This window comes from Oncorhynchus clarkii, chromosome 1, assembly GCF_045791955.1.
Source record: "Oncorhynchus clarkii lewisi isolate Uvic-CL-2024 chromosome 1, UVic_Ocla_1.0, whole genome shotgun sequence".
In the NCBI taxonomy this organism is placed as follows: domain Eukaryota; kingdom Metazoa; phylum Chordata; class Actinopteri; order Salmoniformes; family Salmonidae; genus Oncorhynchus; species Oncorhynchus clarkii.
The window spans coordinates 71,299,345-71,326,909 of NC_092147.1; the positions used below are offsets into that span (position 1 = coordinate 71,299,345).

General features: G+C 42.0%; 1 protein-coding gene across 1 annotated transcript in view; it reads left to right on the forward strand.

Moving 5' to 3' along the window:
• Window positions 1–27,565, forward strand: part of LOC139411624 (protocadherin-15-like) — a 269,777-nt gene that overhangs the window by 127,739 nt on the left and 114,473 nt on the right. Inside the window, exons 14-18 of the mRNA XM_071158218.1 lie at window positions 5,404–5,553; window positions 13,329–13,522; window positions 14,907–15,039; window positions 15,294–15,373; window positions 19,695–19,788. Of these exons, the coding sequence (XP_071014319.1) occupies window positions 5,404–5,553; window positions 13,329–13,522; window positions 14,907–15,039; window positions 15,294–15,373; window positions 19,695–19,788 (651 nt within the window). The remainder of the gene's footprint in view (window positions 1–5,403; window positions 5,554–13,328; window positions 13,523–14,906; window positions 15,040–15,293; window positions 15,374–19,694; window positions 19,789–27,565) is intronic.

The following is a 27,565-nucleotide window of genomic DNA, read 5'->3' on the forward strand; positions in this document are numbered from 1 at the left end:
CATCATTATTTAAATATTGAGGGAGTGTTTCCTGGAGAAAGCACGTTTGATTAAACAAAAGAGAAAGTGGGAGGGTTTAGGCGATAGAGGTGGTAGGATACTAGTCTGTTTTCAATATCTGCATCTGTGGTCATGATGTGCCAGCTGAGTTCAGAAGAAGCTGTGAAGATCAAATATATGAAGCTTCAGCTTCTTTATCTCTGCTACCTCACTCCCTCACTGGACCAGTCAGGAAGATATTGATAAAGGGGAACAGATGCCATGTTTGAACTCTTTGCACCCCTTTGGAGAAGGAGTTAGCTCTTTTGGATCTCACAATCAGAGGTCTCTGTGTGTGTGCGTGTGCGTGTGTGTCAAGGACCTCAGCCATCCGAGCCATGGCCTGTTCACCCCTCAACCATATAGAAGGCGGGTACAGGTGCATCAAAGCTGGGACCGAGAGACTAAAAAACTGGCCATCAGACTGTTAAATAGTCACCAGCCAGCCAGCCCCTGCCTAGTAACCTCTGCCTTGAACTTTAGTCACGTTTACTAGCTGGCTACCACCAGGTACTCAACCCTGCACCTTATAGACTGCTGCACTATGTACATACTGTAGGCATTGAACACTGGTCACTTTAAAAATGTCTCAATACTGTTTTACACACTTCATATCTATACAGTGCATTCGGAAAGTATTCAGAACCCTTGACTTTTTCCACATTTTGTTATGTTACAACCTTATTATAAAATGTATTCAATATTTTTCTCCTCTCATCATTTTCTACGCACAATACCCTATAATGACAAAGCGAAAACAGGTTTGAATTTTATTTTTGCAAGTCTATTATAAATAAAAAACAGAAATGCCTTATTCAGACCCTTTGCCATGAGACTCGAATTCGAGCTTGGGTGCATCCTGTTTCCATTGATCATCAATGAGATGTTTCTTCAACTTGATTGGACTCCACCTGTGGTAAATTCAACTGATCGGACATGATTTGGAAAGGAACACACCTGTCTATATAAGGTCCTACAGTTGACAGTGCATGTCAGAGCAAAAACCAAGCCATGAGGTCGAAGGAATTGTCCGTGGAGCTCCGAGACACCAAAAAATGTCCAAAACAATGTATGCAGCATTGTAGGTCCCCAAGAACACAGTGGCCTCCATCATTCTTAAATGGAAGAAGTTTGGAAACACCAAGACTCTTCCTAGAGCTGGCCGCCTGGCCAAACTGAGCAATTGGGGGAGAAGGGCCTTGGTCAGGGAGGTGACCCAGAACCCGATGGTCACTCTGACAGAGCTCCAGAGTTCCTCTGTGGAGATGGTTATCCTTCTGGAAGGTGCTCCCATCTCTGTAGCACTCCACCAATCAGGCCTTTATGGTAGAGTGGCCAGACGGAAGCCACTCCTCAGTAAAAGGCACATGACAGCTTGCTTGGAGTTTGCCAAAAGGCACCTAAAGTACTCTCAGACCATGAGAAACAAGATTCTCTGGTCTGATGAAACCAAGATTGAACTCTTTGGCCTGAATGCCAAGCATCACATCTGGAGGAAACCTGGCACATCCCTACGGTGAAGCACAGTGAAGCATCACGCTGTGGGGATGTTTTTCAGCGGCAGGGACTAGGAGACTAGTCAGGATCGAGGGAATGATTAACGGTGCAAAGTACAGAGAGATCTTGATGAAAACCAGCTCCATAGGTTCACCTTCTAACAGGACAATGACCCTAAGCACACAGACAAGACAACACAGGAGTGGCTTTGGGAACAAGTCTCTGAATGTCCTTGAGTGGCCCAGCCAGAGGCCGGACTTGAACCTGATCGATCATCTCTGGAGAGACCTAAATATAGCCGTGCAGCAATACTCTCCAACCAACCTGACAGAGCTTGAGAGGATCTGCAGAGAAGAATGGGAGAAACTCCTCAAATAAAGGTGTGCCAAGCTTGTAGCATCATACCGAAGAACACTCAAAGCTGTAATCTTTGCAAAAGGTGCTTCCACAAAGTACTGAGTGAAGGGTGTGAATACTTATGTAAATGTGATATTTTCTTCATAAATTAGCAAAAATGTCTAAAAACCTGTTTTAATGTATCATTATTGGGTATTGTGTGCAGATTGATGAGGGACAAAATGTGTTTTATCCATTTTAGACGCTGTAACGTCAAGGGGTCTGAATTCCTTCCGAATGTACTGTTTATTATTATTGTTACCTGTTATAATAGGGTCATAGTACTGTTATGATGCATATATTTAGACCTGTTGTGACATATATTGCGTTATTTAATGTCTGGTTATGACACCTACATAAGATCCACAAAAGCTACCACACAAGGCAAAACATTACACCACCCCATAGCATACGTGTCAACAGTATGTTTATGTTATAACCATTTTTGGGACATGTACTATATTATATTATCATTGTAATCGCGCACACATTGATGTCAGACATGCACCTACCCCAATGCTCTGTTGCTGATGACTGGGATGAATGCAGGAGCAGATTTCAAGAGCAGGAAAAGACACCCTCTTTTTGACTGATGACTGATATAAGAGCATGTTTGTGGAAGGCCGACCTGGCTTATATGATTATGATGGTCATAATGCTTCTTGACAGTGTTATAAAGTGCATTTTCTACACGCTATATATGATGGAAAAAAACGGGACTGTAAAGAAGTCATTCCAACAACAACAAATGATCTAAAAAACTAAGTTTAAAACGAAAGGAAACTTCCTGGCAGGGGAAAAAATAATTTATATATGTTTGGGTTTTGACACTCGTATGTAGGTGTTACAACCAGCCACAAAATACCGCAATATTTGTCACAACTATATGACATAACGGCTGACATAACAATATGGGTCATGACAGTGTTATGACTATATTATGACAGGTTATAACAAGTTATGTCAGCTGTTATGAAATATTATGAAATGGATGTTGAGTAAATTGTCACAATGTACTGTAGATATAGATTTACAGTACCAGTCAAAAGTTTGTAGACACCTACTCCTTCAAGGGTAGTTCTTAATTTGTACTATTTTCTACATTGTAGAATAATAGTGAAGACATCAACTGTCAACTTTGAAATAACACACATGGGATCATGTAATAACCAAACAAGTGTTAAACAAATTAAAATCTGCTTTATTTTTGAGATTCTTCAAAGTAGCCACCCTTTGCCTTGATGACAGCTTTGCACACTGTTGGCATTCTCTCAACCAGCTTCATGAGGTAGTCACCTTCAATTAACATGTGTGCCTTGTTCAAAATTTATTTGTGGATCTTCTTTCTTTCTTAATGCATTTGCGCCAATCAATTGTGTTGAGAAAAGGTTAGGGTGGTATACAGAAGCCCTATTTGGTAAAAGACCAAGTCCATATTATTGCAAGAACAGCTCAAATAAGCAAAGAGAAACGACAGTCCATCATTACTTTAACACATGAATGTCAGTCAATATGGAAAATGTAAAGAACTTTGAAAGTTTCTTCAAGTGCAGTCGCAAAAAACCATCAAGCGATATGATGAAACTGGCTCTCAGAGGACCGCCACAGGAAAGGAAGACCAAGAGTTACCTCTGCTGCAGAGGATAAGTTCATTACAGTTACCAGCTGCAGAGGATACGTTCATTACAGTTACCAGCCTCAGAATTTGCAGCCCAAATAAATGCTTCACTGAGTTCAAGTAACAGACACATCTCAACATCTATTCAGAGGAGACTGCGTGAATCAGGCCTTCATGGTCGAATTGCTGAAAAGAAACCACTACTAAAGGACACCAATAAGAAGAAGATTCTTGCCTGGGCCAAGAAACATGAGCAATGGACATTAGACTGGTGGAAATCTCTCCTTTTGTCCAAATTTGAGATTTTGGTTCCAACCGCCATTTCTTTTTGAGACGCAAAGTAGGTGAACGGATGTTTTCCACTTGTGTGGTTCCCACTGTGAAGCATGGAGGAGGATTTGTGATGGTGTGTGGATGATTTGCTGGTGACAGTGTCAGTGATTAATTTAGAATGAATGGCACATTTAACCAGCATGGCTACCACAACATTTTTCAGCGATACGCCATCCCATCTGGTTTGCTCTTAGTGAGACTATCATTTGGTTTCCAACACACCTCCAGACTGTGTAAGGACTATTTGACAAAGAAGGAGAGTGATGGAGCGCTGCATCAGATAACCTGGCCTCCACAATCACCCGACCTCAACCCAATTGAGATGGTTTGGGATGAGTTGGACCGTGTGGTTCATAGTTTCGATATCGTCACTATTATTCTGCAATGTAGAACAAAAAAGTGTGTGTGTTTAAACTTTTGACTGGTACTGTATATTCGGGACTCTGAAAGTGCTCGTTCTAATATTTATACATTTCTTAATTCCTATTTTTTTTAATTGGGGGATTTGCATGTATTGTTTTGTTTTGTTTGGTATTATGGCACTGTTGGAGCTAGGAACATAAGCATTTAGCCACATCCATGATAACATCTGCAAAGTATGTGTACGCGACCAAAACAATTTGATTTGATTTTAGATTTGTACATGGACTTGTTGCTGTGATAACACACTGTTCTAAGGATATGTGACTATTATCTTTGAAGAGTTTTGTCAATAGTATGTTTATTATGTCTATGTGGAGGCTTTGATGGTTGCCATTTTGCCATTAGAATGATCCGGACTTATGAAAGAAATTGCTGCAATTTTAAATTCTTGAGCATCAAGCAATTGTGTTATATTGTCTTGGGCAAGCAATGGTAAGAGAATAAGTGGTCCATTTAAATTGAAATCACGCCTTTAATGTTCTGTATTCTGGCTTCAAGGGTTCTGTTTTGTTTGGTTGTCCTTTCTTTTGGGTTGCGCTCACTTACTGTTTGTGTTTGTGTACGTCACAGGAGGTTGGGGGCAACTTAATTGGGGAGGACGGGCTTGTGGTAATGGCTGAGGCAGAATAAGTGGAATGGTATCAAATACATCAAACACATGGTTTCAATGTGTTTTATGCCATTCCATTTGCTCCATTCCGGCCATTATTATGAGCCGTTCTCCCCTCTGCAACCTCCTGTGGTTTACGTGTCTGTATGTGGGTGTGTGTGTTTGTCTGTGTGATGGTGTGTCTTTATACAGTAAGTCTCAAAAGTTTGATTTAGTTTTGTGCCCCTCCTGAGGAAAACAGCAACATCTGTGTTGTGAATTAAGCCAGGGGGACCGGCAATATCACATTAAAGTTGTACCCTTTACCCTTTTATGTACCATTTATTTGTTCGTATTTACTCTGTTTTATCAGTTTGCTATTGTTTTTTTAGTCAGGCACTTAAGTTGAAAAACGTAACACAAAAGGAAACTGGAAGAGAATTTGCAAGAAATAGGCTTTGTCCTAAAGGCAGGATTTTTATTGCTCTCACTGTTGTTCTGTGTATAGATGATGGCATCAGATGGGGTACAGGAGAGCACGCGGGTGACTGTCAACATCCTGGTGATTGACGCCAATGACAACACTCCCACCTTCGGTGAAGTCTCCTACAGCGTTAAGGTGTTCACTGACATGCAGCAAGGAGAAACAGTACTACAGGTAATCAATACATATGTCTCTAACTTCCTGTCCCCCTTTCTCTCTGGCTCTCATTCTTCTCTTTTTGTGTCTCTCTCTCTCTCTCTCGCCTCTCTCTCTCCCTCTCTCTCTCCCGCCTCTCTTTCTCTCTCGCGTCCAGTTTCCGCAAACAAACGTTGCCTTAGATCAACATTCCCAGCCCCAGAACAATCCACTCTTTCTTTGATCAGAGCTGATGACTCAATAACAATCCACTTTCTTAATACAGTGGTCCAGACTCAAATATCATCAGCTCAATATTGACATAACTTGACGTAATACACTACCATGAGTCAACAGTCAGGACTCCAAATCAATCTACTCTCCTATAACAACAATTGTCACTGAAATAGTTTCAGGGTCCTCCCGAGGGGCGCAGTGGTCTAAGGCGCTGCATCGCAGCCCGGGTCGATTCTGGGCTGTGTCGCAGCCTACTGCGGCCGGGAGACCCATGAGGAGGCCCACAATTGGCCCAGTGTCATCTGGGTTAGGTAAGGGGAGGGTTTGGCCCATCACGCTCTAGCGACTACTTGTGGCGGACTGGGCGCATGCACGCTGACTTCGGTCGCCAGCTGTACGTTGTTTTTTCTGACTCATTGGTGCGGCTGGCTTCTGGGTTAAGCGAGCAGTGTGGCTTGGCAGGGTTGTGTATCGGAGGACGGATGGCTCTCAACCTTTGCCTCTCTTGAGTCCGTACAGGTTTTGCAGCGATGGGACAAGACTGTAACTACCAATTGGATAACACGAAAAAGGGTTTTAATAAAAATATTTGCTCCAGGGAGATCTGGTTTATGGTTTGTAGTTATCTCTATAATATGTCTGAATGGATTGCAGAGTTTATTTAGTTTGACTAGGATTCTAGTTTGATTGGTTTAAAGGTTTGGGGTTGTGTTGGGTGTGTGTGTGTGAGTGTGTATGAGTGCATGCGTGCGCGTTTGTGTTTAGGGTCAAATTGTTTCCAGCAATAAGTCCCCACATTGACATATCTGGTTTTGTGGGGTTCGTTCAGCAGCAGTGTGCGTTTGTCTCTCATTTGGTAAGCGGAGCATGATCTCCCATCTCAGTCGCTCAGCACACAGTCACAGTCACAATGTCAGACATAGAAAAGGTCAAGTTTAATCTGTGTTTGAAATCAGCTGCCCAGCCCAGCTGAAATGAGGCCAGGGGTCACGTGGCGGACGACCATTTAACCTGTTTTTATAAGCAGTTTATATGAGAATCTCCTGGCCTCTAAGGAGGCAGGTTTATTCGATGATGCTGCTCTTGCTTTTTCATCTCTTAGACATCATAGCTCTATATGAAAACATTTTCAGTAAGCTACCCTAGCACGGATTAACATAGCAAGGCCCTGCAGATATGGAGCTGACGTTAAATTAAAGCCTGGCTATGGGTGGCACGAGTTCTAAACAGTGGTGTGTCCAAATGAATTGGCCAGAATGGAGGGGTGGCTGTTTCATTTTGGAGATAGCACAGCATGGTTCTAAGATCTATTTAAAACAAAAAACGACATTTTAAGTGAGAAGTATGCATTAGTCTGAAGCCGAAAAATAAACGAATTTCACATGAGCACCACAATGCCTACTGTACTCTACCCATGCTCTACTAAGGTTTTCCAGCACACAGCTTTGACCTACTACAGTAGCTATGTTGGTCTATTGTATTTCAAACAATGTGTAGGCAGGTTTCTTATTGTATTTAAACCTTCTCAAACAGCCTAATTCATACTCTTAAAGGAGGTGCTCACACAATAATGTGATTTGTACCGCATACAAATATTAAGTATTGGATTTTTCACACAGCACGCCAATCCCACCTTTTCAAGCTTTTTTTATTATATGAAAACAAGCTTTGCTTTTATACTTCATACAAGACCATCATGCTTGATTGAGCGAGCTGTTTTGTCATGTAGTAATGTGGTGTCTGCCTGTACTTTTTTAAACCTTTTTATTTAGCAATGTTTATGATAAGCCAATATATTGCTTGATCCGGCAATGCGGTCCAGAGGCTCCATACGGAGGGTGTGATGAAATTGCGGAGACTCCGGAGGCTTGCGTAGGCCAAATCAAGCTCTGTACCGCATCGCCATGCGTCTCCCACATTTTGCAGAGGGCTCTGTATAGCTCCGAATAACTCTGCATTGACATGATTGGTTGATGGTAGGTGGGGGAGAGGTACGTCCTGTATAAACCTAAACGTTCTTCCTTGACAACTTCCTTCACAACAGCTCTGCGAAACGCAAGAAGTATGAATGCTGCATCACAGTAAATGCTGTACGGCCAATACAGACACCAGATTGACAATAAATCGGTGTTTACGCTTAGCTATGAACCCTGTCATATACGCATTATCTTGACACTATTTAAAACCTTTTGTGACTAGGGGGCAGTATTTTCATTTTTGGAAAAATAACGTTCCCCTAGTAAACGGGATATTTTGTCAGGACAAGATGCTAGAATATGCATATAGCTTGACAGCTTAGGATAGAAAACACTCTAAAGTTTCCAAAACTGTAAAAATATTGTCTGTGAGTATAACAGAACTGATATTGCAGGCGAAAGCCTGAGAAAAATCCAATCCGGAAGTGACTCATCTTTTGAAAGCTCTGCGTTCCAATGCGTCCCTATTGAGCAGTGAATGGGCTATCAACCAGATTACTTTTTCTCTGTATTCCCCAAGGTGTCTACAGCATTGTGACGTAGTTTTACGCATTTATGTTGAAGAATACCCATAATCGGGTACATTGCGCAACTGGTTACCTGATGGCTCCCAGAGTGATTCTCGCGTAAAATACAGAGGTAGCCATTATTCCAATCGGTCCCACTGAAAAACCAATTGTCCCGGTGGATATATTATCAAATAGATATTTGAAAAACACCTTGAGGATTAATTATAAACAACGTTTGCCATGTTTTTGTCAATTTTATGGAGCTAATTTGGAATATTTATGGGCGTTTTCGTGACTGCAATTTCCGGGCGATTTCTCAGCCAAACGTGAAGAACAAACGGAGCTATTTCGCCTACAAAAATAATATTTTGGGAAAAAAGGAACATTGGCTATCTAACTGGGAGTCTCGTGTGTGAAAACATCCGAAGCTCATCAAACGTAAACGATTTCATTTGATTGTTTCTGATTTCCGTGACCAAGTTACCTGCTGCTAGCTGGACAAAATGCTATACTAAGCTATCGATAAACTTACACAAATGCTTGTCTACCTTTGGCTGTAAAGCATATTTTGAAAATCTGAGATGACAAGGTGATTAACAAAAGGCTAAACTGTGATTTCTTTTGTGATTTTCATGAATAGGAATATTTTCTAGGAATATTTATTCATGTCCGTTGCGTTATGCTAATTAGTGTCAGTCGATGATTACGCTCCCGCACGCGGGATGGGGAGTCACTAGAGGTTAAGTGGAATGCCTGTTGATGACAGGAAGCTTTTGTTGTTGTTCATTCACTCAGTACTGATTGAACTTTTATTTCTCTTGCTTTTCATTTTGTGGAAGAGAGAGAGTTCCTGCAGGTATTTATGACCATCATAAAATGGCCAACTTCACCTCTCTAGAAGTCAACATTCAAAGTCATGACACCATTCTACTGCTAATGTTTGTCAATTGAGATTGCATGGATGTGTGCTCGATTTTATACACCTGTCAGCAAAGGGTGTGGCTGAAATAACTGAATCCACTAATTTTAAGGGGTATCCACATACTTTTGTATATATAGTGTATATTGTCAACATTGAGTTGTGCCGGTGCATGATCCATCCATACAGCTAACGTTACAGCTTTGTTGGCTTGTAGCTAGCTAACGTTACTGGCTAACTTTATTTGGCTAGCTAACTGGCAATAGCAGCCAAGGACATTCGCTATCTTATTTGTGCTTATTTCTGGCAAGTGTCAAGTCTCAATGCCAACAGTTACACAGATGACTTCAGCCATGTGAAAACCCTTCCATAGCAAAATATAGCTAACTTCCTGTTCTTGTAGCTTGCCTCTCATCCGACTGGAGTTGGCTAGCTACTATAGCTGTTGCTGCACAACCCAAGTGATTTGGTTAGGTTTTAGAACTCTTGAGATTCATCTGAAAAAAATCTAGGATTGTCAGAAATGCTACAAAAAGTTAGCACATCGTTGGTTCTTAATGGACAGCAATGAGCATGTGAGAGCGATTTAAATGATACATTTAATAAAAAGTGTTGCACCTACAAACTGAATCAGTCTGAAAGGTGGCAAGTCTAATGGTTACTTTATGGACCCTGTCGCCTCGTAATAACCCAGTGTCTAGAATTTCAGAAAGGTATGGGCAAAAAGTGGTCTGACAATTCTAATGACGACCCTGTCAAATATCCATTATAGTGGTTCTTGGTAACGGCTGGACACATCATGACAAGAGGCGGGAAGTGTGTTGTGTACCTCCAAGTTGATTTGAGAATTTTCATCTACATTGGTGTCAAATTGGCTTAGATGTGATGGTAGGGAGATTGGTAACTTGAAGCTCAATGTTAAATACAATGCATATACTATTGTAGGGGCTATCATTCCCACAAGAATTATTTTGGTGTGTACAGATTTACCATATCTGACATCTGATACATCTAAAGACATACTTCTCTGTAAAATATTTATCTGCTTCTAATGACGAGATGGGTTCAAATCGGGGGTTTTCAAATACTTTGAGCATTTGATTGAGCCTGCCTGTAACGGGTGTCGTCGGAAGGATGAGACCAAGGCGCAGCGTTCTTTGAGTTCCACATAATTTAATAATGAAGTGAAACTTTTAGGATAAACAAACCAATAAAGAATACAATGGCCGAACAGCTTTGTTGTGCCAACTACCTGCGCACAAACAAAAGAACAAGATCCCACACTGAAGGAGGGGAAAAAGCTACCTAAGTATGATTCCCAATCAGAGACAACGATAGACAGCTGTCCCTGATTGAGAACCATACCTGGCCAAACACAAAGAAATAGAAAACATAGAAATATGAACATAGAATACCCACCCTAGTCACACCATGGCCTAACCAAAATAGAGAATAAAAACCTCTCTAAGGCCAGGGCGTGACACTGCCTGCACTGGCAGCTGGGCAGGGTTTTCACTTTTGGGACTATTCCAATATTCTGTAGCACCAGACAAACTCAAAGGAAACAATACTATTTGAACTCAGGTCCGATAATGACATCAGATGTAGAATTAGACAGACATATTAAAGGGGCAGTGCAATATCAAAACTAAAATTGTGAAAATTATGATAATGCCCTTTTTGTGTAAGATCTGCTTGAAAAAAAATGCTGGAATTTCAACCTGTTCGGTGGGATTTAGTTTTTGGCCCAGATCATGACAGCACAATCTGTTTATTCTGACCAGTGACCAGTCATCTTTTATTTGCATATATATCCTCCTACTTTGAAGGGGTAAGCGGGTAGGCTGATTAAAAACCAAGCATTTGCCCAATACAATTGTGAAGTAGTCTAGACTATCGGTAAAGGGTTTGGCTTCTGAGACTGCTTGGAAATTAATCATAATCACCTAAGCTTTATTAAAATATAAAGTTTGAGAGGAATAAAACAGTGAGCTGACATTCCCTTTTTATCTATGCATTGTTGGCAGGCCCACATTATTGGAGCAATGCAGGTCCTGTTTTGGACGTCAGTAAAAACCCCTCCATGATAAAGGCTACCTGTCCATTCCTATCATGAAACGAGAGATGAGAACCTCTGTGAATTCTGGTGAACCTCGTATTTAGAAGTTATCTGTAACCTGTAAAAATTGCTTGTTTTCTGTTTATTTTTATTACAACAAAAATGTATTAGAAAGATTCACCTTCCTGGTTTTATTGTGACAACGTCCCTGTCGCGTTTGCAATGCAACTTCTGGAAATGTGTGAATGAAATCTGATCTGTAAAATGGTTCCGATTATATTCATAAAACATAGGCCTATTTGGGAGGAGTACAACAGTGAGTGGACATTCTCCCTTTCTCTTTATATTGAATCTTTGTCCAGCTACTGTGAAAAGTTTGGATGTGCATAAAATCGCCCCCATAGTCGGCGTTGTTTTAATATTATATGCCAACAGGGAGAAATGATGGTGCCTGTAAGTGTGACATAGCCTAATTGTTGTTTCGTTTAGTTTAGAATTTGATTAGAATTACTCATTCTCTTTTTAGGCCTTATCAATAATGTATTTAAACTTGCTTGTTGACAATGTTTGGCATGTCCATGCTCAGCCATATTGCAATTTACAGTAGGCCTAGCCCTTATATCAGTGTGAATGCTATTGAAGCCATGCAATTACTAGATCCATGTGGACTGCAAATGGGTTCAACTTAACACATTTGGCAAAGATTCTGTTGGCGTTAGTGGACTAATATTGGAATTGGACTTGATTCCAAGGCAATGCATAACATTCCGTAAATACACAACTTAAAGCAAACACATATTTCGCCTTGTAGCACGTTTTGATTGGCTAGTAAGGGGCCAAGCCTCGACACACCCACAACTTGTTTATTCATCAAACCAAGACCATTCGCGCCAACGCCAGCAAGTGTGCCAATAATTGTGATTGTGAAATTATAAAAATGATTTCTGACACCACTGAACCTATAGCACCACCACCTGATCTTAGATTTACCCTTGCGTTAGGTTTGTTAAAATAGAGCCCATAGATTCTCACTCAATTAGGATCAATATTTTAGAAGGGAGGAGAAGTTGTTTACTGTAGCAGTTAGAAAAGTTCAGTAGTTCTGTTTTCACACTAGATGTGCGCGGCTATAGCCCATCTGCAACTGCCCGACTATATCTGATAAAGTGAAAATCTGAGGCCTGCACCCAACCCAAACCAGCAAATTAGAAAATGCAATATAGACTACAGTCAAAGACTGCAGAAATATATATTTGTTTACTTTTCTGGCCCTCCCATTATTTTCAACTTTCTCAGCTTGGTCTTAATTTGAATAAACTTCAACAATGTCCTTTTTGCCTCTGTGGATTGACTTGAACTTTTTCGGCCTTTCCTAAAAGCATTATTTGGCGATTGGCTGTGTGGGCTATTTGGCTCACATGTACAATTAAATCCTGAGGTTTAGGCGTATGCAGTAATACAAGACAGCCTAAAGTAATTCAAGAAAAACCTTAATGTAGCCTATATAAATAACAAACAATACCCACATAACATAAAACAATTTCACACAAAGACATGGAGGGGAACAGAGGACTAAATACATTCAGTGTGATTAGGGAATGAAAACCAGTTGTGAATGGAACAAGACAAAACAAATGGAAATATGAAAAATGGAGCGGCGATGGCTAGAAAGCCGGTGACGTCGATCGCCGAACGCCGCCCGAACAAGGAGAGGGGCCGACTTCGGGGAAGTCGTGACACACCCACCCTTCAGCCACATAATATTTAATGACCCTAAACCTGTCTGTCCCACGGATATATCCGCTAGGACAGCGGGTTATGAGTCAACCCACTCATCACTAATACATATAGCTTACAAGAGCACCCGTCTGGTAAATGTCACTCATTGTATGCCGGTCCTGTACACATAACATTACAAAAACAGGTGGGGCCCTCTCACGAATCACTATTGCCTGCCTTGAAACACTTTCAACACAGTTTAGTAAATTGAATAGTTGGCGGCTTTGAATGTTGATTTTAGGGCCCCCCACACCCTGCTGAGATATACTGAATTATTCCTCTCTCACACTGACTCTCTCTCTCTCTCTCTCTCTCTCTCTCTCACTCTCTCTCAGCTGATGGCATTGGATGCTGATGAGGGGTTAAACGGTCTGGTGACCTATGAGATACTTGCCGGAGCACAGGGTGTTTTCATCATCAATAACCGCACTGGACGAATCACCATCGCACCCGGGATAGCCCTTAGCGTGGGCCTTTCTTACGCCCTTACAGTGAAGGCTGCGGACAATGCACCAGAGATCCAGAGAAGGTACATTCATTTCATACATTCATTTTAATATCTGTTTGTTCTTTCAGCCTTTATTTTGCTCAATTACACCTTTCATTTATGAATGTGTTTATTAAAAAAGGACTGTATATTAATATCTATGGATTATTTAGGTGATGTTTGATGTAAAATCTTGTTTCTTACTCAGTTTTTCATTTTTCGGACTTCTTCAGTTGGCCAAGTATTCAATTATTCATTAAGTCTGGATTTCATACGTATTCATCCATCTTATTTAGTCGTTGTTCCATCAGATTGTTTATTCCTACTGTACAGTCACTTGTAGGTCTATTCAATTCATGCATATAGAATCAATATATTCTTTATTGAATGTGCATATTGAGTAATGTATCTGCTGTGATTGAAGTTGTGAATGGTAAGAGGCTGTATGAAAACACATTTGACTGGCTGTTGAGACAAACTGTTTAGAATCAAGTATCAGATGGCCTCATTCTTACAGACATTAGAAATACATATTTTTCATGTATTTCTCTTTATTTTCAACTATCATTGATAATGGTGTGTTGCTTTTTATGTAATTAATAGCCTCATATTCCTGTTGGCAAGTAGCAAGTGACTAGCAAACTCTTCTGAAAGTTTATACGGACTATCTTAGCCTAGGCTAAAAGCTCAAACTTTACGTCAGTATTGGAGTTTTGAACAGAAAGAGGTGACTCCTGCAGTAGAATGGGTTTTGCTGAAGATAGTTTGCCATGACTGGGTCAGACTGTGCAAACACAAATATATTGGCCTTGGCAAACAGTGCCTCTGTGTGCATACTGTTCAGCAGCTTTTTCAAGTTAACACATGCAGGCTACCGGTTGGAAACAGAAGCACTTTCTTCATGATAGCTCCTTGTTTCTGTAAGGGCTTTCAATATGCTATATTCAATATCATATTTAGCTTACTGTGTTTGAGGGCACGGCTCCCTCCTCATTGGCTTGTTCACCTACCTTTATCAGCCAATTTAAGCATGATGTCCTTGTTGGATACCAGGAAATCCATGACAACCTTCAATTCCCTGATGAACCACCAATGTACTATTACACTTGCGCTCTAATATATTGGTACCCTTGCACGATTCACAATTTTTCAATAATTTTAAGTTGAAATTTTTTTGGTGTTCACGCGTGTATATGTTTGATTAACAACTGCACTGGACCAAGAAAATATTGAGTCAAAAAATGGCCAGGAATAAATTATTCAGAATTCAAATTAATTTGGTTGGAGACAGGTGATTCTTGTTTACTGTGTAATGTTTCTCACCTGTGGTAATTTGGAGGTGCCTACAGGGTAGCAATAGCCATTGAACCTGAAAATCAGACCATTACCTTTACTTCCGCCCTCTTGTTGCCCTCCACCCCTCCAGGAGCTCTATCACCACGGTGTACATCGAGGTGCTGCCCCCCAACAACCAGAGCCCCCCACGCTTCCCCCTCTTCATCTACAACCTGGAGGTCAGCGAGGCCATGAGGATAGGAGCCATCCTGCTCAACCTACAGGTGAGAGACACACAGCAGGGGTCAAAGGTCACATAACTAGATCGGTGGAGGTCAGGAGAGGGCAGTGTGATTACTCAGGTTGAGATCATGGAAGCATTTGAGTTTAGCAAACAGCAATTACTAAACCAGGATGGATTATGGATTATCAGATGTACTGTAATATAATATGATTTAATAGATTTTAAGCATTTGTGTTGGCGGTGGAAGTAAACGCATCCTTGATTTCTATCTTCTGTTTTTGTTGTTTTTCATAGGCCACAGACAGAGAGAATGACCCAATCACATACCAGATTTTGAGTGGGGATACCCAGCAAGTCTTCAACCTCTCTAAAACGTAATATGGATGGATGGATGATTCAGAATAGCATTTGTGCCTTGTCTTGTTTCAGTCCTTGAGAATGAGAAATATTAGTTGTTAGTATGAGTAATGATCGTTTGGAAATATTTGTTAAGGAACTATTCACAAAATGAGGCACAATTATCCTAACGAGCCTCTTGTCTAGAATGTGCCCTGAGTCAATGGCCTATACAATTAACCTAACTTGTTACATTTGGACAAGGGCAAAATTCAGAACATTCACATCTGTCCCCGAGGCGGACAGGATTATGTGCATACTTTTTCTGATTGGACTTGAAGCAACAAATTACTGGGTTCACTAAAGGCTTGGTGGTACAAAAACTTAACATAAGCCAATGCCTATTATGACTTAATAGGTGATTTAACTGAAACCGATGCAGATCAGCTTTGAAACTTTATAGTGAAACTATGGCTTGTTTAGGCCACAAAAATATGTGATATGTAAATAATGATGGCAGCATTAAATACAGTGCATTCGGGAAGTATTCAGACCCCTTGACTTTTTACAAATATTGTTATGTTACAGCCTTATTCTAAAATATATTTTCCAAATTGTTTTCCTCATCAATCTACACAAAATACCCCATAATGACAAAGCAAACAGATATGTTTATTTTTTAGCAAAACAATTACAAATATATTTTACATTTACATAAGTATTCAGACCCTTTACTCAGTACTTTGTTGAAGCACCTTTGGCAGCAAATACAGCCTCAAGTCTTGGGTATGACGCTACAAGCTTGGCACACCTGTATTTTGAGAATTTCTCCAATTCTTCCCTGCAGATCCTCCCAAGCTCTGTCAGTTTGGATGGGGATCTTCGCTGCATAGCTATTTTCAGGTCTTTCCAGAGATCGGGTTCAAGTCCGGGCTCTGGCTGGGCCACTCAAGGACATTCAGAGACTTGTCCCAAGGCTACTCCTGCTATGTTTTGGCTGAGTGCTTAGGTTTGTTGTCCTATTGGACGGTGACACTTCGCCCCAATCTGAGGTCCTGAGCACTCTGGATCATGTTTTCATCAAGGATCTCTCTGTACTTTGCTTCGTTCATCTTCCCCTTGATCCTGACTTGTCTCCCAGTCCATTCCGCTGAAAAACATCCGCACAGCATGATGCTGACACCACCATGCTTCCTCGTAGGGATGGTGCTAGGTTTCCTCCAGACATGACGCTTGGCATTCAGGCCAAATAGTTCAATCTTGGTTTCATCAGACCAGAGAATCTTGTTTCTCATGGTCTGAGAGTACTTTAGGTGCCTTTTGGCAAACTCCAAGCGGGCTGTTATGTGCCTTTTTCTGAGAAGTGTCTTCCGTCTGGCCACTCTACCACGAAGGCCTGATTGGTGGAATGCTGCGGAGATGGTTGTCCTTCTGGAAGGTTCTCCTATCTCCACAGAGGAACTCTGGAGCTCGGTCAGAGTGACCATCAGGTTCTTGGTCACCTCCCTGACCATGACCCTTCTCCCGGATTTCTCTGTTTGGCCAGGCGGCCAGCCAGGCGGCCAGCTCTAGGAATGATGGAGGCCACTGTGTTCTTGGGGACCTACAACGCTGCAGATATTTTTGGGTACCCTTCCCCAGATTTGTGCCTCGACACAATCCTGTCTCGGAGCTCCACGGACAATTCCTTCGACCTCATGGCTTGGTTTTTGCTCTGACTTGCACTGTCAACTCTAGGACCTTATATAGACAGGTGTTTGCCTTTCCAAATCATGTCCAATCAATTGAATTTACCACAGGTGGACTCCAATCAAGTTGTAGAGACATCTCAAGGATGATCAATGTAAACAGGATGCACCTGAGCTCAATTTCAGTCTGAATACTTTTGTAATTAAGGTATTTCTTTTTTTTGTTTTTAATACATTTTCAAACAGATAAAAAACTGTTTTGCTTTGTGATTGTGGGTTATTGTGTGTAGATTGATGAGGAACATGTTATATTTAATCAATTTTAGAATAAGGCTGTAACGTAACAAAATGTGCAAAAAGGGAAGAGGTCTGAATACATTCAGAATGCACTGTATATTGAGAACAGAACAAAAACATCCTGGGTCAACTGCATCTATCATCATCCATGTTTATAAAGCATAGCTTTATGAGCTAGCTAGTGGAAGTCCTCTACAACATCCTCCCCTATAGCCTAGAAAGCACATACAGTCCTCAGCCTCACTGAGTTGTTACACGGGTCACTGCTTGAAAAAGAGAAGGAGGGGAGAAGGAGGTGTAGAAGGAGGATACAACCAGAAAGAAGATGAAAATTGTCATCAGCCACCCAGTGCCAATACAGTCTGTCAGAGCAAGGCATGGGAGAGGAGGCGGATGGGGTGGAGTGAGAGAGGGATGGAGACGAGAGGAGAAACACCATAAAATATTTACGAGGCAAGTGCTGTTTACTGCCCCTTAAATAAACAAGGGAATAAAGTGGGAAGCGTCCCGTGCAATGGCGCCGCGGTGAGGAGACATGGGGAGACTGAAAACAAGGCACCCTTTCAGACATTTTTTTCTCTAATTGATTAAAGCCTCTCCCAGCCATGCCAGGAAGGCTTGTTTAGGCATTGTTTCCCCCTCTTTTGTTTTAGTTTGTTTACTCTTAATCTGTCTCCATGTTGGAGCGATTGTTTGTATGGAGGGATGATTACTTTACGCAGGCCCAGTGGTGGCAGCAGTAAGAAAAGATGTGACAATATCTCCAGGACTCTGAGACATCTGTGGTTGGTACAGGAATCTCTCTCTGAGCAGATACAATTGACGTCTTCCTAAAACAAGTGCATATCCTACTGTGTCTTTTGGAGAGGTCGAATGGTTACACATTACTATAACAGCCCTCAGCAGATTTACTGTATAAGTACCCCACTGTATATTCCCCTAACCAGGTGCTGGGGGCTTCTGATGAATCGAAGGATAATTAACCTGTAATGTATGCTTGATGAGCATGCAAGATAATTATGGCATCCTAGTCAGAGCTGCTCTCTCATTTTTCAAGCCCATCCAGAATTCTTGAGGGGGATGATGGGGCGGCATAGGTTTTGTGCAGCGTAGGATGTTCAGATTCAGGCCACATATGGTGCTGGTTTGATACGGCTATATGAATAATGGGCTCCTTGGTCTATAACTCCCTCTAAATGGAGCAGGTTCCCCAGAGGCATGATGAGTAGAGACATAGAAACTCAGATCTTTTCCCACTTTTAGCCAAGAATAGAGAGCAAAGATCACTACAACAAGGCCTGGACATATCACCCGTATGATACACACAAAATATGCTACAGAGTCAAAGAGAGGACATACAAGTAGAATAGCAGATACCAGAGATCATATGTTCAGTACTGGGGAAAATACTTACAGGTTCATGCACACGGAAATAATCAAATATGGTGTGCAGAATCACTCACATGCAGCACGACCTTCCTACACTTGCCCTCCACTGTGTGTTAACAAGATCCTATCAATCTGACAACAGCTTCCTCTCTCTAGGATCTCCCCTGTAGCTGCTGGCCGCTATCATACGTGATCAGTGTCCTCTCAAACAGGGTCGGAGTAGAGTTCACAACTTCGAGCAGCTTGGGATGAATTCCCTTTTGTCTGAGAAGCAAAGATCATCATCATCATCATCATTATTATAATCATCATATTCAGGTTCAGCTTCACTGCTCTTTGTCCCCAGGGCTTCATTCTGTGCAGAAGATGGATTTTAGGCCTTTGTGGCCATGAGCACAACAGCTTGGCTGTGGAAGACACTGCTTTGCATTTTTATGCTGTTTGGAGAAAAATGTACTTGGCCTTGTGAACGCCAGCTCAATTGGTGGCGGAGAAATGTACGGGCCATAACTAAGAGAACTCACTTGGAAAATGGACAACTTTAATCAAGCTTGGAGCTGGTCCTCTCAGGCTGTGATGCATTGGGGGGCAGACAGACAGGCGAGGAAGTGTAGGCTCTGTAACGCCATGGCTGACCTGCCTGGTCAATGAAGCTTTAAATTATAGCCATGAGAGTGCAGGCGGAAAGGAGAAAAATGTGTAGCTGCATGTTTCCGTCTGCATTTTCAATCGTGTGAGTGTGTTTGTGTGTGTCTGTGTGTGTGTGTGAGTGAGAAAGAGAGACAGAAAGAAAGAGAGAGGTGTGAAGAGAAAGTGTGTTCATGTCTCAAGTACACCTGCTCATTATACTGTACTGTAGTTTATCCAGCCATTGCAGATCCACTAGCGAGGAAACCAACAAATCCTGGATGGATTTAGTAGAGCATGGGTTTTGCTGTTGACTAATGCTGCTGTGTGTTGTGTGTTGCTGTCTCTCCCTCTACAGGATAGGCCTGCTGCTTTTGGGGAAGCCTCTGGACAGGGAGACAACTGACCAGTATCGTCTCATCGTCACTGCCTCTGATGGCAACCCAGGCGGGGTGAGAATCTTTTATTCAGTTAGTAAGAGTGCAACGGTACACGTACCAAACCTTCTGTATGGGGAGCTGCCTCTTGAGTAAATATGAGCAACACAAAATAAATGTCAGGCTTTTCCGTTAAAAGAGCCTATGTGCACGTTGTAATCAAAATTCTAATCTGAATTGGCACATTTCAAACTGTCCTTTTGTGAGGCGCAGCCGGGAACTAGTTCTGTACGATGGCGATTGGTGTGGATGATCCTCCAGAATTGGAGGATCTTACATCATCGTTTAAGTGTCCAGTTTGGGAAGATTTTGGGCTTCCCATTAGATTACAATGGCAATGGACAGAGAGATGTGGATAAAACGTTAACAGTATGTTGCCACGTTCAACATTAATACCCTATGCAGCTGCCAGCACCTCAAAATTGAGCGCAAACTTGAATGCCGAAATCACCCCAGTATACCGGAACAAGACGGAAATGCAAATAAACAACAACACAACACCGTCTCCCCTCTGCATTCAAACAGCCCTTGGCAGCTAATTCTGACCGGGCCAAAGAAATTACAAGAGCAATAGCTAGGTTATGTTTATATGTTTTACAGTCTATGTTTTATAGCCGCGGATATGCGCCCAGTCTCTGTGGTTGAGATTAGGGGTTTTCAGCACCTCGTGAAAGTACTCAAGACACTTTATGAACTTCCCTCTTGCACCCATATCAGGAAACATATAGTACACACTCTATATAAGTAAACCATAGCCAAAATGTTTGCGCTTAATTAACAGCAGCAGCCCATCACGTTACCCCGGAGTGGGAGATGGACCGTGCTACAGACACGCATCTGGCACTGAAGGAAGCAGTGTCATGGTGCGTTCTAACCAAGTGGGAATTTACCACATACGACTGAGAAAAGCCACTTCAATGGCCTCCAACTGGTAATTACTAGTGGGAAACTTGTCTATCATCCTAACCACCCACTTCTCCCATAAGGTGACCTCTGACGTCACCTACTAAGGAAATTACCTATATAAAAGCATTTTCGGCAGTTAAGTGCAACAACAAACATTATTTACAAAAAGCAATCTTTAAATGTGGTTTTTGAACTCTATAAATTACAAGCATTGGCACAGTTTGTTGGCCATCAGCCAATCGGCGTTTCTCAACAAGTTCAAATCACATGAATCCATCCAATTGGTATTTATGACTTAATTCCCACCTCCCACATGGTTACAAACGCAACATCTGAGTGGACACTTGAGATGCCCAATGTAACAATCCTGTCACAACAGACAATGCAAGGAACATTGTGAATGCTGAACATTGTGAATGGCATTTAATATTCCTGATGTACCGAAACCGTACCGAAACGTGATCTCAAATCCACAATATGTACTGAACTGTGGGTTTGGTGAACCATTTCACCCATGTCATTTAGGGAATTGGATGGATGGATGGATTGATTGGTTGATTGATTGATTGACACAATTTCTTGGAAGGTCTGACTTCCGATGATTTATACTAAGATCACAGCTAGGATACATACCTTTATAGTTATTTCCTTGAAGCTCATGCTAGGTCTTCAGAGATAGATAGACATGCACTTTACTGTGAGAAGACTATCCTATACAGTGTTAAAGGGATACTTCAGGATTTTGGCAATGAGACCCTTTATCTACTTCCCCAGAGTCCGATTAACTAATTGATACCATTTTTATGTCTCTGTGTCCAGTATGGAGGACGTTAGAGGTAGTTTCGCGAGCCAATGCTAACTAGCGTGAAAGACAGCATTTTCTAAAAAGACAGTATGATGGTAGAGGGAGAAAATGAGGCTACACAATATACAGAGAGAAAGTCAGAGTGGGAGTGACAGACCAATAAAGAGGCAGAGAGAGAATGGTGCCCTGACCTCAGAATGAGGTGACCAGCTCTGGCCCTCTGTGTACTAATGTTGATTAAAGGATTGTAAGCAATGTTCCCTCTAAGCTGTGTGTGTGTGTGGGCGCAGCTCCCCTGGGACTGCCATGCAGAATAAATATTATTGAACTTCACTCAACTTTCTAGAGCAGTGGTCACCAACCGGACGATCGCGATGGATTGGTCGATCTCCAAGGCATTCTTAGTCGATCGCCAAACATTTCTGTAAAAAACCCAACTATAAAGCCATGTGTTCCTATTTTTTTATCAGTCTCGGGCTGTTGGCGGTAGGTTCACCCGATTCAGCTGCCCTGCGTGCCGGGTAGGCAACTGTTGACATTTTTAACCATGTGTCTGAAAGTACAAACTCTGCCCGGAGAGCAAATCAAGTGCACTATAGGCCTACCGCTGGCCAATCGGATGGCTCAGATGACCATTTATGCAGGAACTAGCAGGTATAAAAGAAAGCTACAGCAAAGTTGATACTGGAAGACTTCAAAACGTTTAAAACCATGACTAGAGAGAGACTGTCAGCGAATACACCAAAGAGCTGCTGTTTTTATGAGTGAGTTCAAGTTTGTCCTTACCCAGCACTGTCAACACTTTGTATTCAACACTTTTCTAAGTCATAAAATGCGCGTTCTTCCTATTTCCATTCAGCGCTACAACAAGCACTGCAGCAGTAATGAATGAGTAGGAAAGTGTACTCAAATCAAATCAGTTTATTTGTCACGTGCACCAAATACAACCTTACAGTGAAATGCTTACTTACAGGCTCTAACCAACTTTGCAATTTAAAAAAATGTATACTGTAACTATAGGCTTGCTTTGTTGTTATTATTTTTTATTTTTTTTATTTTACATTTATTTAACTAGGCAAGTCAGTTAATTAAGAACAAATTCTTATTTTCAATGACGGCCTAGGAACAGTGCCCCTGAACACTGCCTTGTTCAGGTCCTCACCAGAAAGCACAGGCCGTTGCCTGTGGGCACAAACCCACATTGCTGGACCAGACAGAACTGGCAAAAAGTGGTCTTCACTGACAAGTTGCGGTTTTGTCTCACCAGGGGTGACGGTCAGATTCATGTTTTTTGTCGAAGGAATGAGCGTTACACCGAGGCCTGTACTCTGGAGTGGGATCGATTTGGAGGTTGAGGGTCCATCATGGTATGGGGCAGTGTGTCACAGCATCATTGGACTTAATTGCAGGCAATCTCAACGCTGTGCGTTACATGGAAGACATCCTCCTCCCTCATGTGGTACCCTTCCTGCAGGCTCATGACCCTCCAGCATGACAATTCCACAAGCCATACTGCTCGTTCTGTGCGTGATTTCCTGCAAGACAGGAATGTCAGTTTTCTGCCATGGCCAGTGAAGAGCCCGGATCTCAATCCCATTGAGCACGTCTGGGACCTTTTGGATCGGAGGGTGAGAGCTAGGGCGATTCCCCCCAAAAATGTCTGGGAACTTGCAGGTGCCTTGGTGGAAGAGTCTGGTAACATCTCACAGCAATAACTGGGAAATCTGGTGCAGTCCATGAGGAGGAAATGCACTGCAGTACTTAATGCAGCTGGTGGCCACACCAGATACTGACTGTTACTTTTGATTTTGGCCCCCCCTTTGTTCAGGGACACATTATTCAATTTCTGTTAGTCACATGTCTGTGGAACTTTTTCAGTTTATGTCTCAGTTGTTGAATCTTGTAATGTTCATACAAATATTTACACATGTTAAGTTTGCTGAAAATAAACGCAGTTGACAGTGAGAGGACTTTTTTGTTGCTGAGTTTATATGCACATTTCATGGAATGTAGGCCTACATTGAACAGCTATTTCCATGTTAAAATGTTACAGAATGTATTTTCTCCATTGTTTTTGATGGTAGGCCACTCTGGTTGGTCTACAGTAGGATAAGATAGCCACAGTAGCCTACTTGGCCACTGTTAAAACTATTAACTTAATGCCGATACAGCCTTAGTGTTCACAGTAATTTTCACAACATTCAAGTTTGCGCTCAACAGACCTGAAATTTGCTCAGTGCCTGATTTTCTTTTTGAAGGAACATTGATTGCAAGGACCCTGATCTAAAATCAGTTGCAAACGTGTCTGTGTGTGTGTGTGTGTGTGTGTGTGTGTGTGTGTGTGTGTGTGTGTGTGTGTGTGTGTGTGTGTGTGTGTGTGTGTGTGTGTGTGTGTGTGTGTGTGTGTGTGTGTGTGTGTGTGTGTGTGTGTTCTTGCATGTGTCTGTTACGATGGAGTCCCCATGGGAACAGGAAAATTATTGTCTGACCCTGCAGCCCATCAGGAGGTGCAGTCACAAAGGGAAGAGAGGGGTGGACAGGCTGAGAGAAATACAAAAAGATGTCTAATAGACTGAGAAACAGTTGAATAGGAGATTATGGTGTTAGATTTATAGAGTGGGAGAGATTGTGTGCAATTGATGAGAGAGAGAGATATACACCACGGTCGCCATTCTGGGATGCAGTTATCCCCTTCTCCAAAAACATAGCAAAACGACATAATCTGTTTCAGTAGCTATAGCTAGTTAACTATCTAGCTAGGTGTCATCATCTTAAATATCCCTAGTTAAAAAATAAGACAGTTTTCGGATTTGGTTGATGATGGTCGGACCCGGTCTGGCCAAGTCACACTAGAGCTTGGTAGCTGGTTAGCTTGTTAAGTTCTTTATTTAGCTAGCTAGTTATTTTCATGAACTGAAGTTAGATTTCAATAGTAGAACAACAAGTGGTTGCCAAGCTTATTGTTCATGATATGGATTACTAAATCCTTGAAAAAAAGATAACAAATTATTGCAGTTTCCGATCATTGTTTTCAGGCTGGTTGCATTGGTGCTAGCTAGGTAGATAGCTACCCCAGAAGTGGGTAAAAACATTTGTGATTGACTTTGTCATACTCCAAACCGAAGTCAAAGTAGTATGGAGGCCTACCTCCAGTTTCCAAACGATCATCAATGTTGAAAAAATGCTTGATTATACTTCTGTATTTTGACAAGCTAGGATGAATCAGGTGCAACTGCTTGGGAAGTGGTGATGTGGTTAGCTGGCATGCAGCAGCTGCAGGAATACCATCCTTTCTCCCTGTTTCTGGGATGGTTGTATGTCAGGGAGAATGTTGGACTATCTAGCTAACAGTTTTTATCCTGCTTGTTTGATCCTGATCTTAATTCAACTTATTTTCCATTCGGTCTAATAAATAATTGCTTATTACCAATGTGGTATTGTAAACACATCCTGGCTGCTGTGTGTACTTGTTTGCAAAGAAAAAAAATATGTATATATAAAATATACATATAAAATATGTATATACAGCTTTGACAGTGCTACTGACCCTAGTAGTGGCGCTTGGCTTGCGCAAACAAATTATTTGCTGTGTATATTTTTTGACATGCAAAGACCCAAATGGCGTTCCATACTTGCAGGACCCATAAATCCTCAAAGTTCCAGAATGGACGGAAAAATGGCAGAAGCTGTTTTTCAGTCTCTCGGTCCCTACTTTGATGCACCTGTACAGACCTCGCCTTCTGGATTGTAGCAGTGTGAACAGGCAGTGGCTCGGGTGGTTGTTGTCCTTGATGATCTTTTTGGAATTCCTGTGACACCGGGTGCTGTAAGTGTCATGGAGGGCAGGTAGTTTGCCCCCGGTGCTGCGTTGTGCAGACTGCACCACGCTCTGGAGAACTTTGCGGTTGAGGGCGGTGCAGTTGCTGTACTAGGCTGTGATACAGCCCAACAGGATGCTCTCGATTGTGCATTCGTAAAAGTTTGTCAGGGTTTTGGGTGACAAGACAAATTTCATCAGCCTCCTGAGGTTGAAGAGGCGCTGTTGCTGTTGCGCATTCTTCACCACACTGTCTGTGTGAGTGGACCATTTCAGTTTGTCTGTGTGATGTGTACGCCGAGGAACTTAAAAAACGTTCCACCTTCTCCACTGCTGTCCCTTCAATGTGGATAGGGGGTGCTCCCCCTTGCTTGGAAGTGTCCTTCGCCAGACTGCCAAGAACCTTGCCCTCATCCAGTCCAAGATGGCAAGACACGGTAGTGATGATACCATAGGCCTTGTTGATCTCTGCACCAGATAGGATGCTCTTGCCAGCATACTTGGGGTCCAATGTGTACGCTGCGGCATGTATGGGCTTCAGGCAGAAGTCTTCATGTATTTCAGAACTGCAGATTCCTCTACTTGGAGCAACAGTGAAGTGGGCAGGGCAGTACAGATTTCTTCTCTGACATCTGCAAGCAGAGTCTGAACATCAGACAGGATGGCATTGTCTCCCTCAATCCATGCAATGGCTACTGCTATAGGTTTCAGGAGTTTCAGGCTGCTTACCACTCTCTCCCGAAATACATCATCCAGGAGGATCCTCTTGATGGGGTTATCCATATCGGCAGACTGTGATATGGCCATTTATTGGAGAGACTCTTTCCCCTCCAGGAGACTGTCAAACATGATGACAACACCACCCCAATGGGTGTTGCTGGGTAGCTTCAATGTGGTGCTCTTATTCTTCTCCCTTTGCTTGGTGAGGTAGATTGCTGCTATAACTTGATGACCCTTCACATACCTAACCATTTCCTTGGCTCTCTTGTAGACTGTATCCATTGTTTTCAGTGCCATGATGTCCTTGAGGCGCAGATTCAATGCATGAGCAGCACAGCCAATGGGTGTGATGTGATGGTAGGACTCCTCCACTTTAAACCAAGCAGTCTTCATGTTTGCAGCATTGTCTGTCACCAGTGCAAATACCTTCTGTGGTCCAGGGTCGTTGATGACTGCCTTCAGCTCATCTGCAACGTAGAGACCGGTGTGTATGTTGACCCTTGTGTCTGTGCTCTTGTAGAATACTGGTTGAGGGGTGAAGATGACGCTAATGACGTTAATTATTCCTTGCCCGCAAACATTCGACCACCCATCAGAGGTGATTGCAATACAGTCTGATTTCTCTATGATTTGCTTGACCTTCACTTGAACTCTGCATCCAGCAAATTAGTTGATAAAGCATGTCTGGTTGGAGGGGTGTATGCTGGGCGAAGAACATTGAGAAATCTCTTCCAATACACATTGCCTGTGAGCATCAGAGGTGAACCAGTTGCATACACAGCTCGAGCAAGTCATTCATCAGCATTTCTCTGACTATGTTCCTCCATTGAGTCAAAAAAATGTCTGATTCCAGGAGGAATATGAGCTGTTGTTATCGATAAGGTGTCTGATTCATAACTTTCACCTCAAATAGAAGCAGAGGGACTTTTGTCAGAGGTTGCTTGTTGTGAGCACTGAGGGAACTTTATGCACTTGACCAGATGATTCTGCATCTTTGTTGCATTCTTCACATATGATTTGGCACAGTATTTGCAAATGCACACAGCTTTTCCTTCTACATTAGCTGCAGTGAAATGTCTCCGCACATCAGATAGTGCCCCTGGCATTTTCCTGTAAAGATTGGTGGGAAAAAAACAAATACAATTCCATGTACAGATAAATAGTTAAGCAGTTATATTAAACAACTCCTTTGTAAGATACATGTTTTAAAATGAAACATGGTAGCAAAAACTAACTACTAGGAATTGTTAACAAGTTAGAAATTATTTAAACACACTTTGCTGTAGGCCACTATTTACTAGTTAAAAAATCATGTATGTCGTATAAAATATATTCATCCCACCCAGTATTGTAATCAAAACTAACCAGAAAGCATGTAGTCCTTGGCTCAGACAGTGTAGTAGTGTGGGCTCAATAGCATCTCATTAGTGTGCAAGATCTTGAGAATCAGCTGTACATGTGATGGAAGAGTGCACTGTACATGTGATGGAAGAATGCACTGTGCATACAGAGGGTTGCAATTCCATTGAATTGGGGATAGTTCA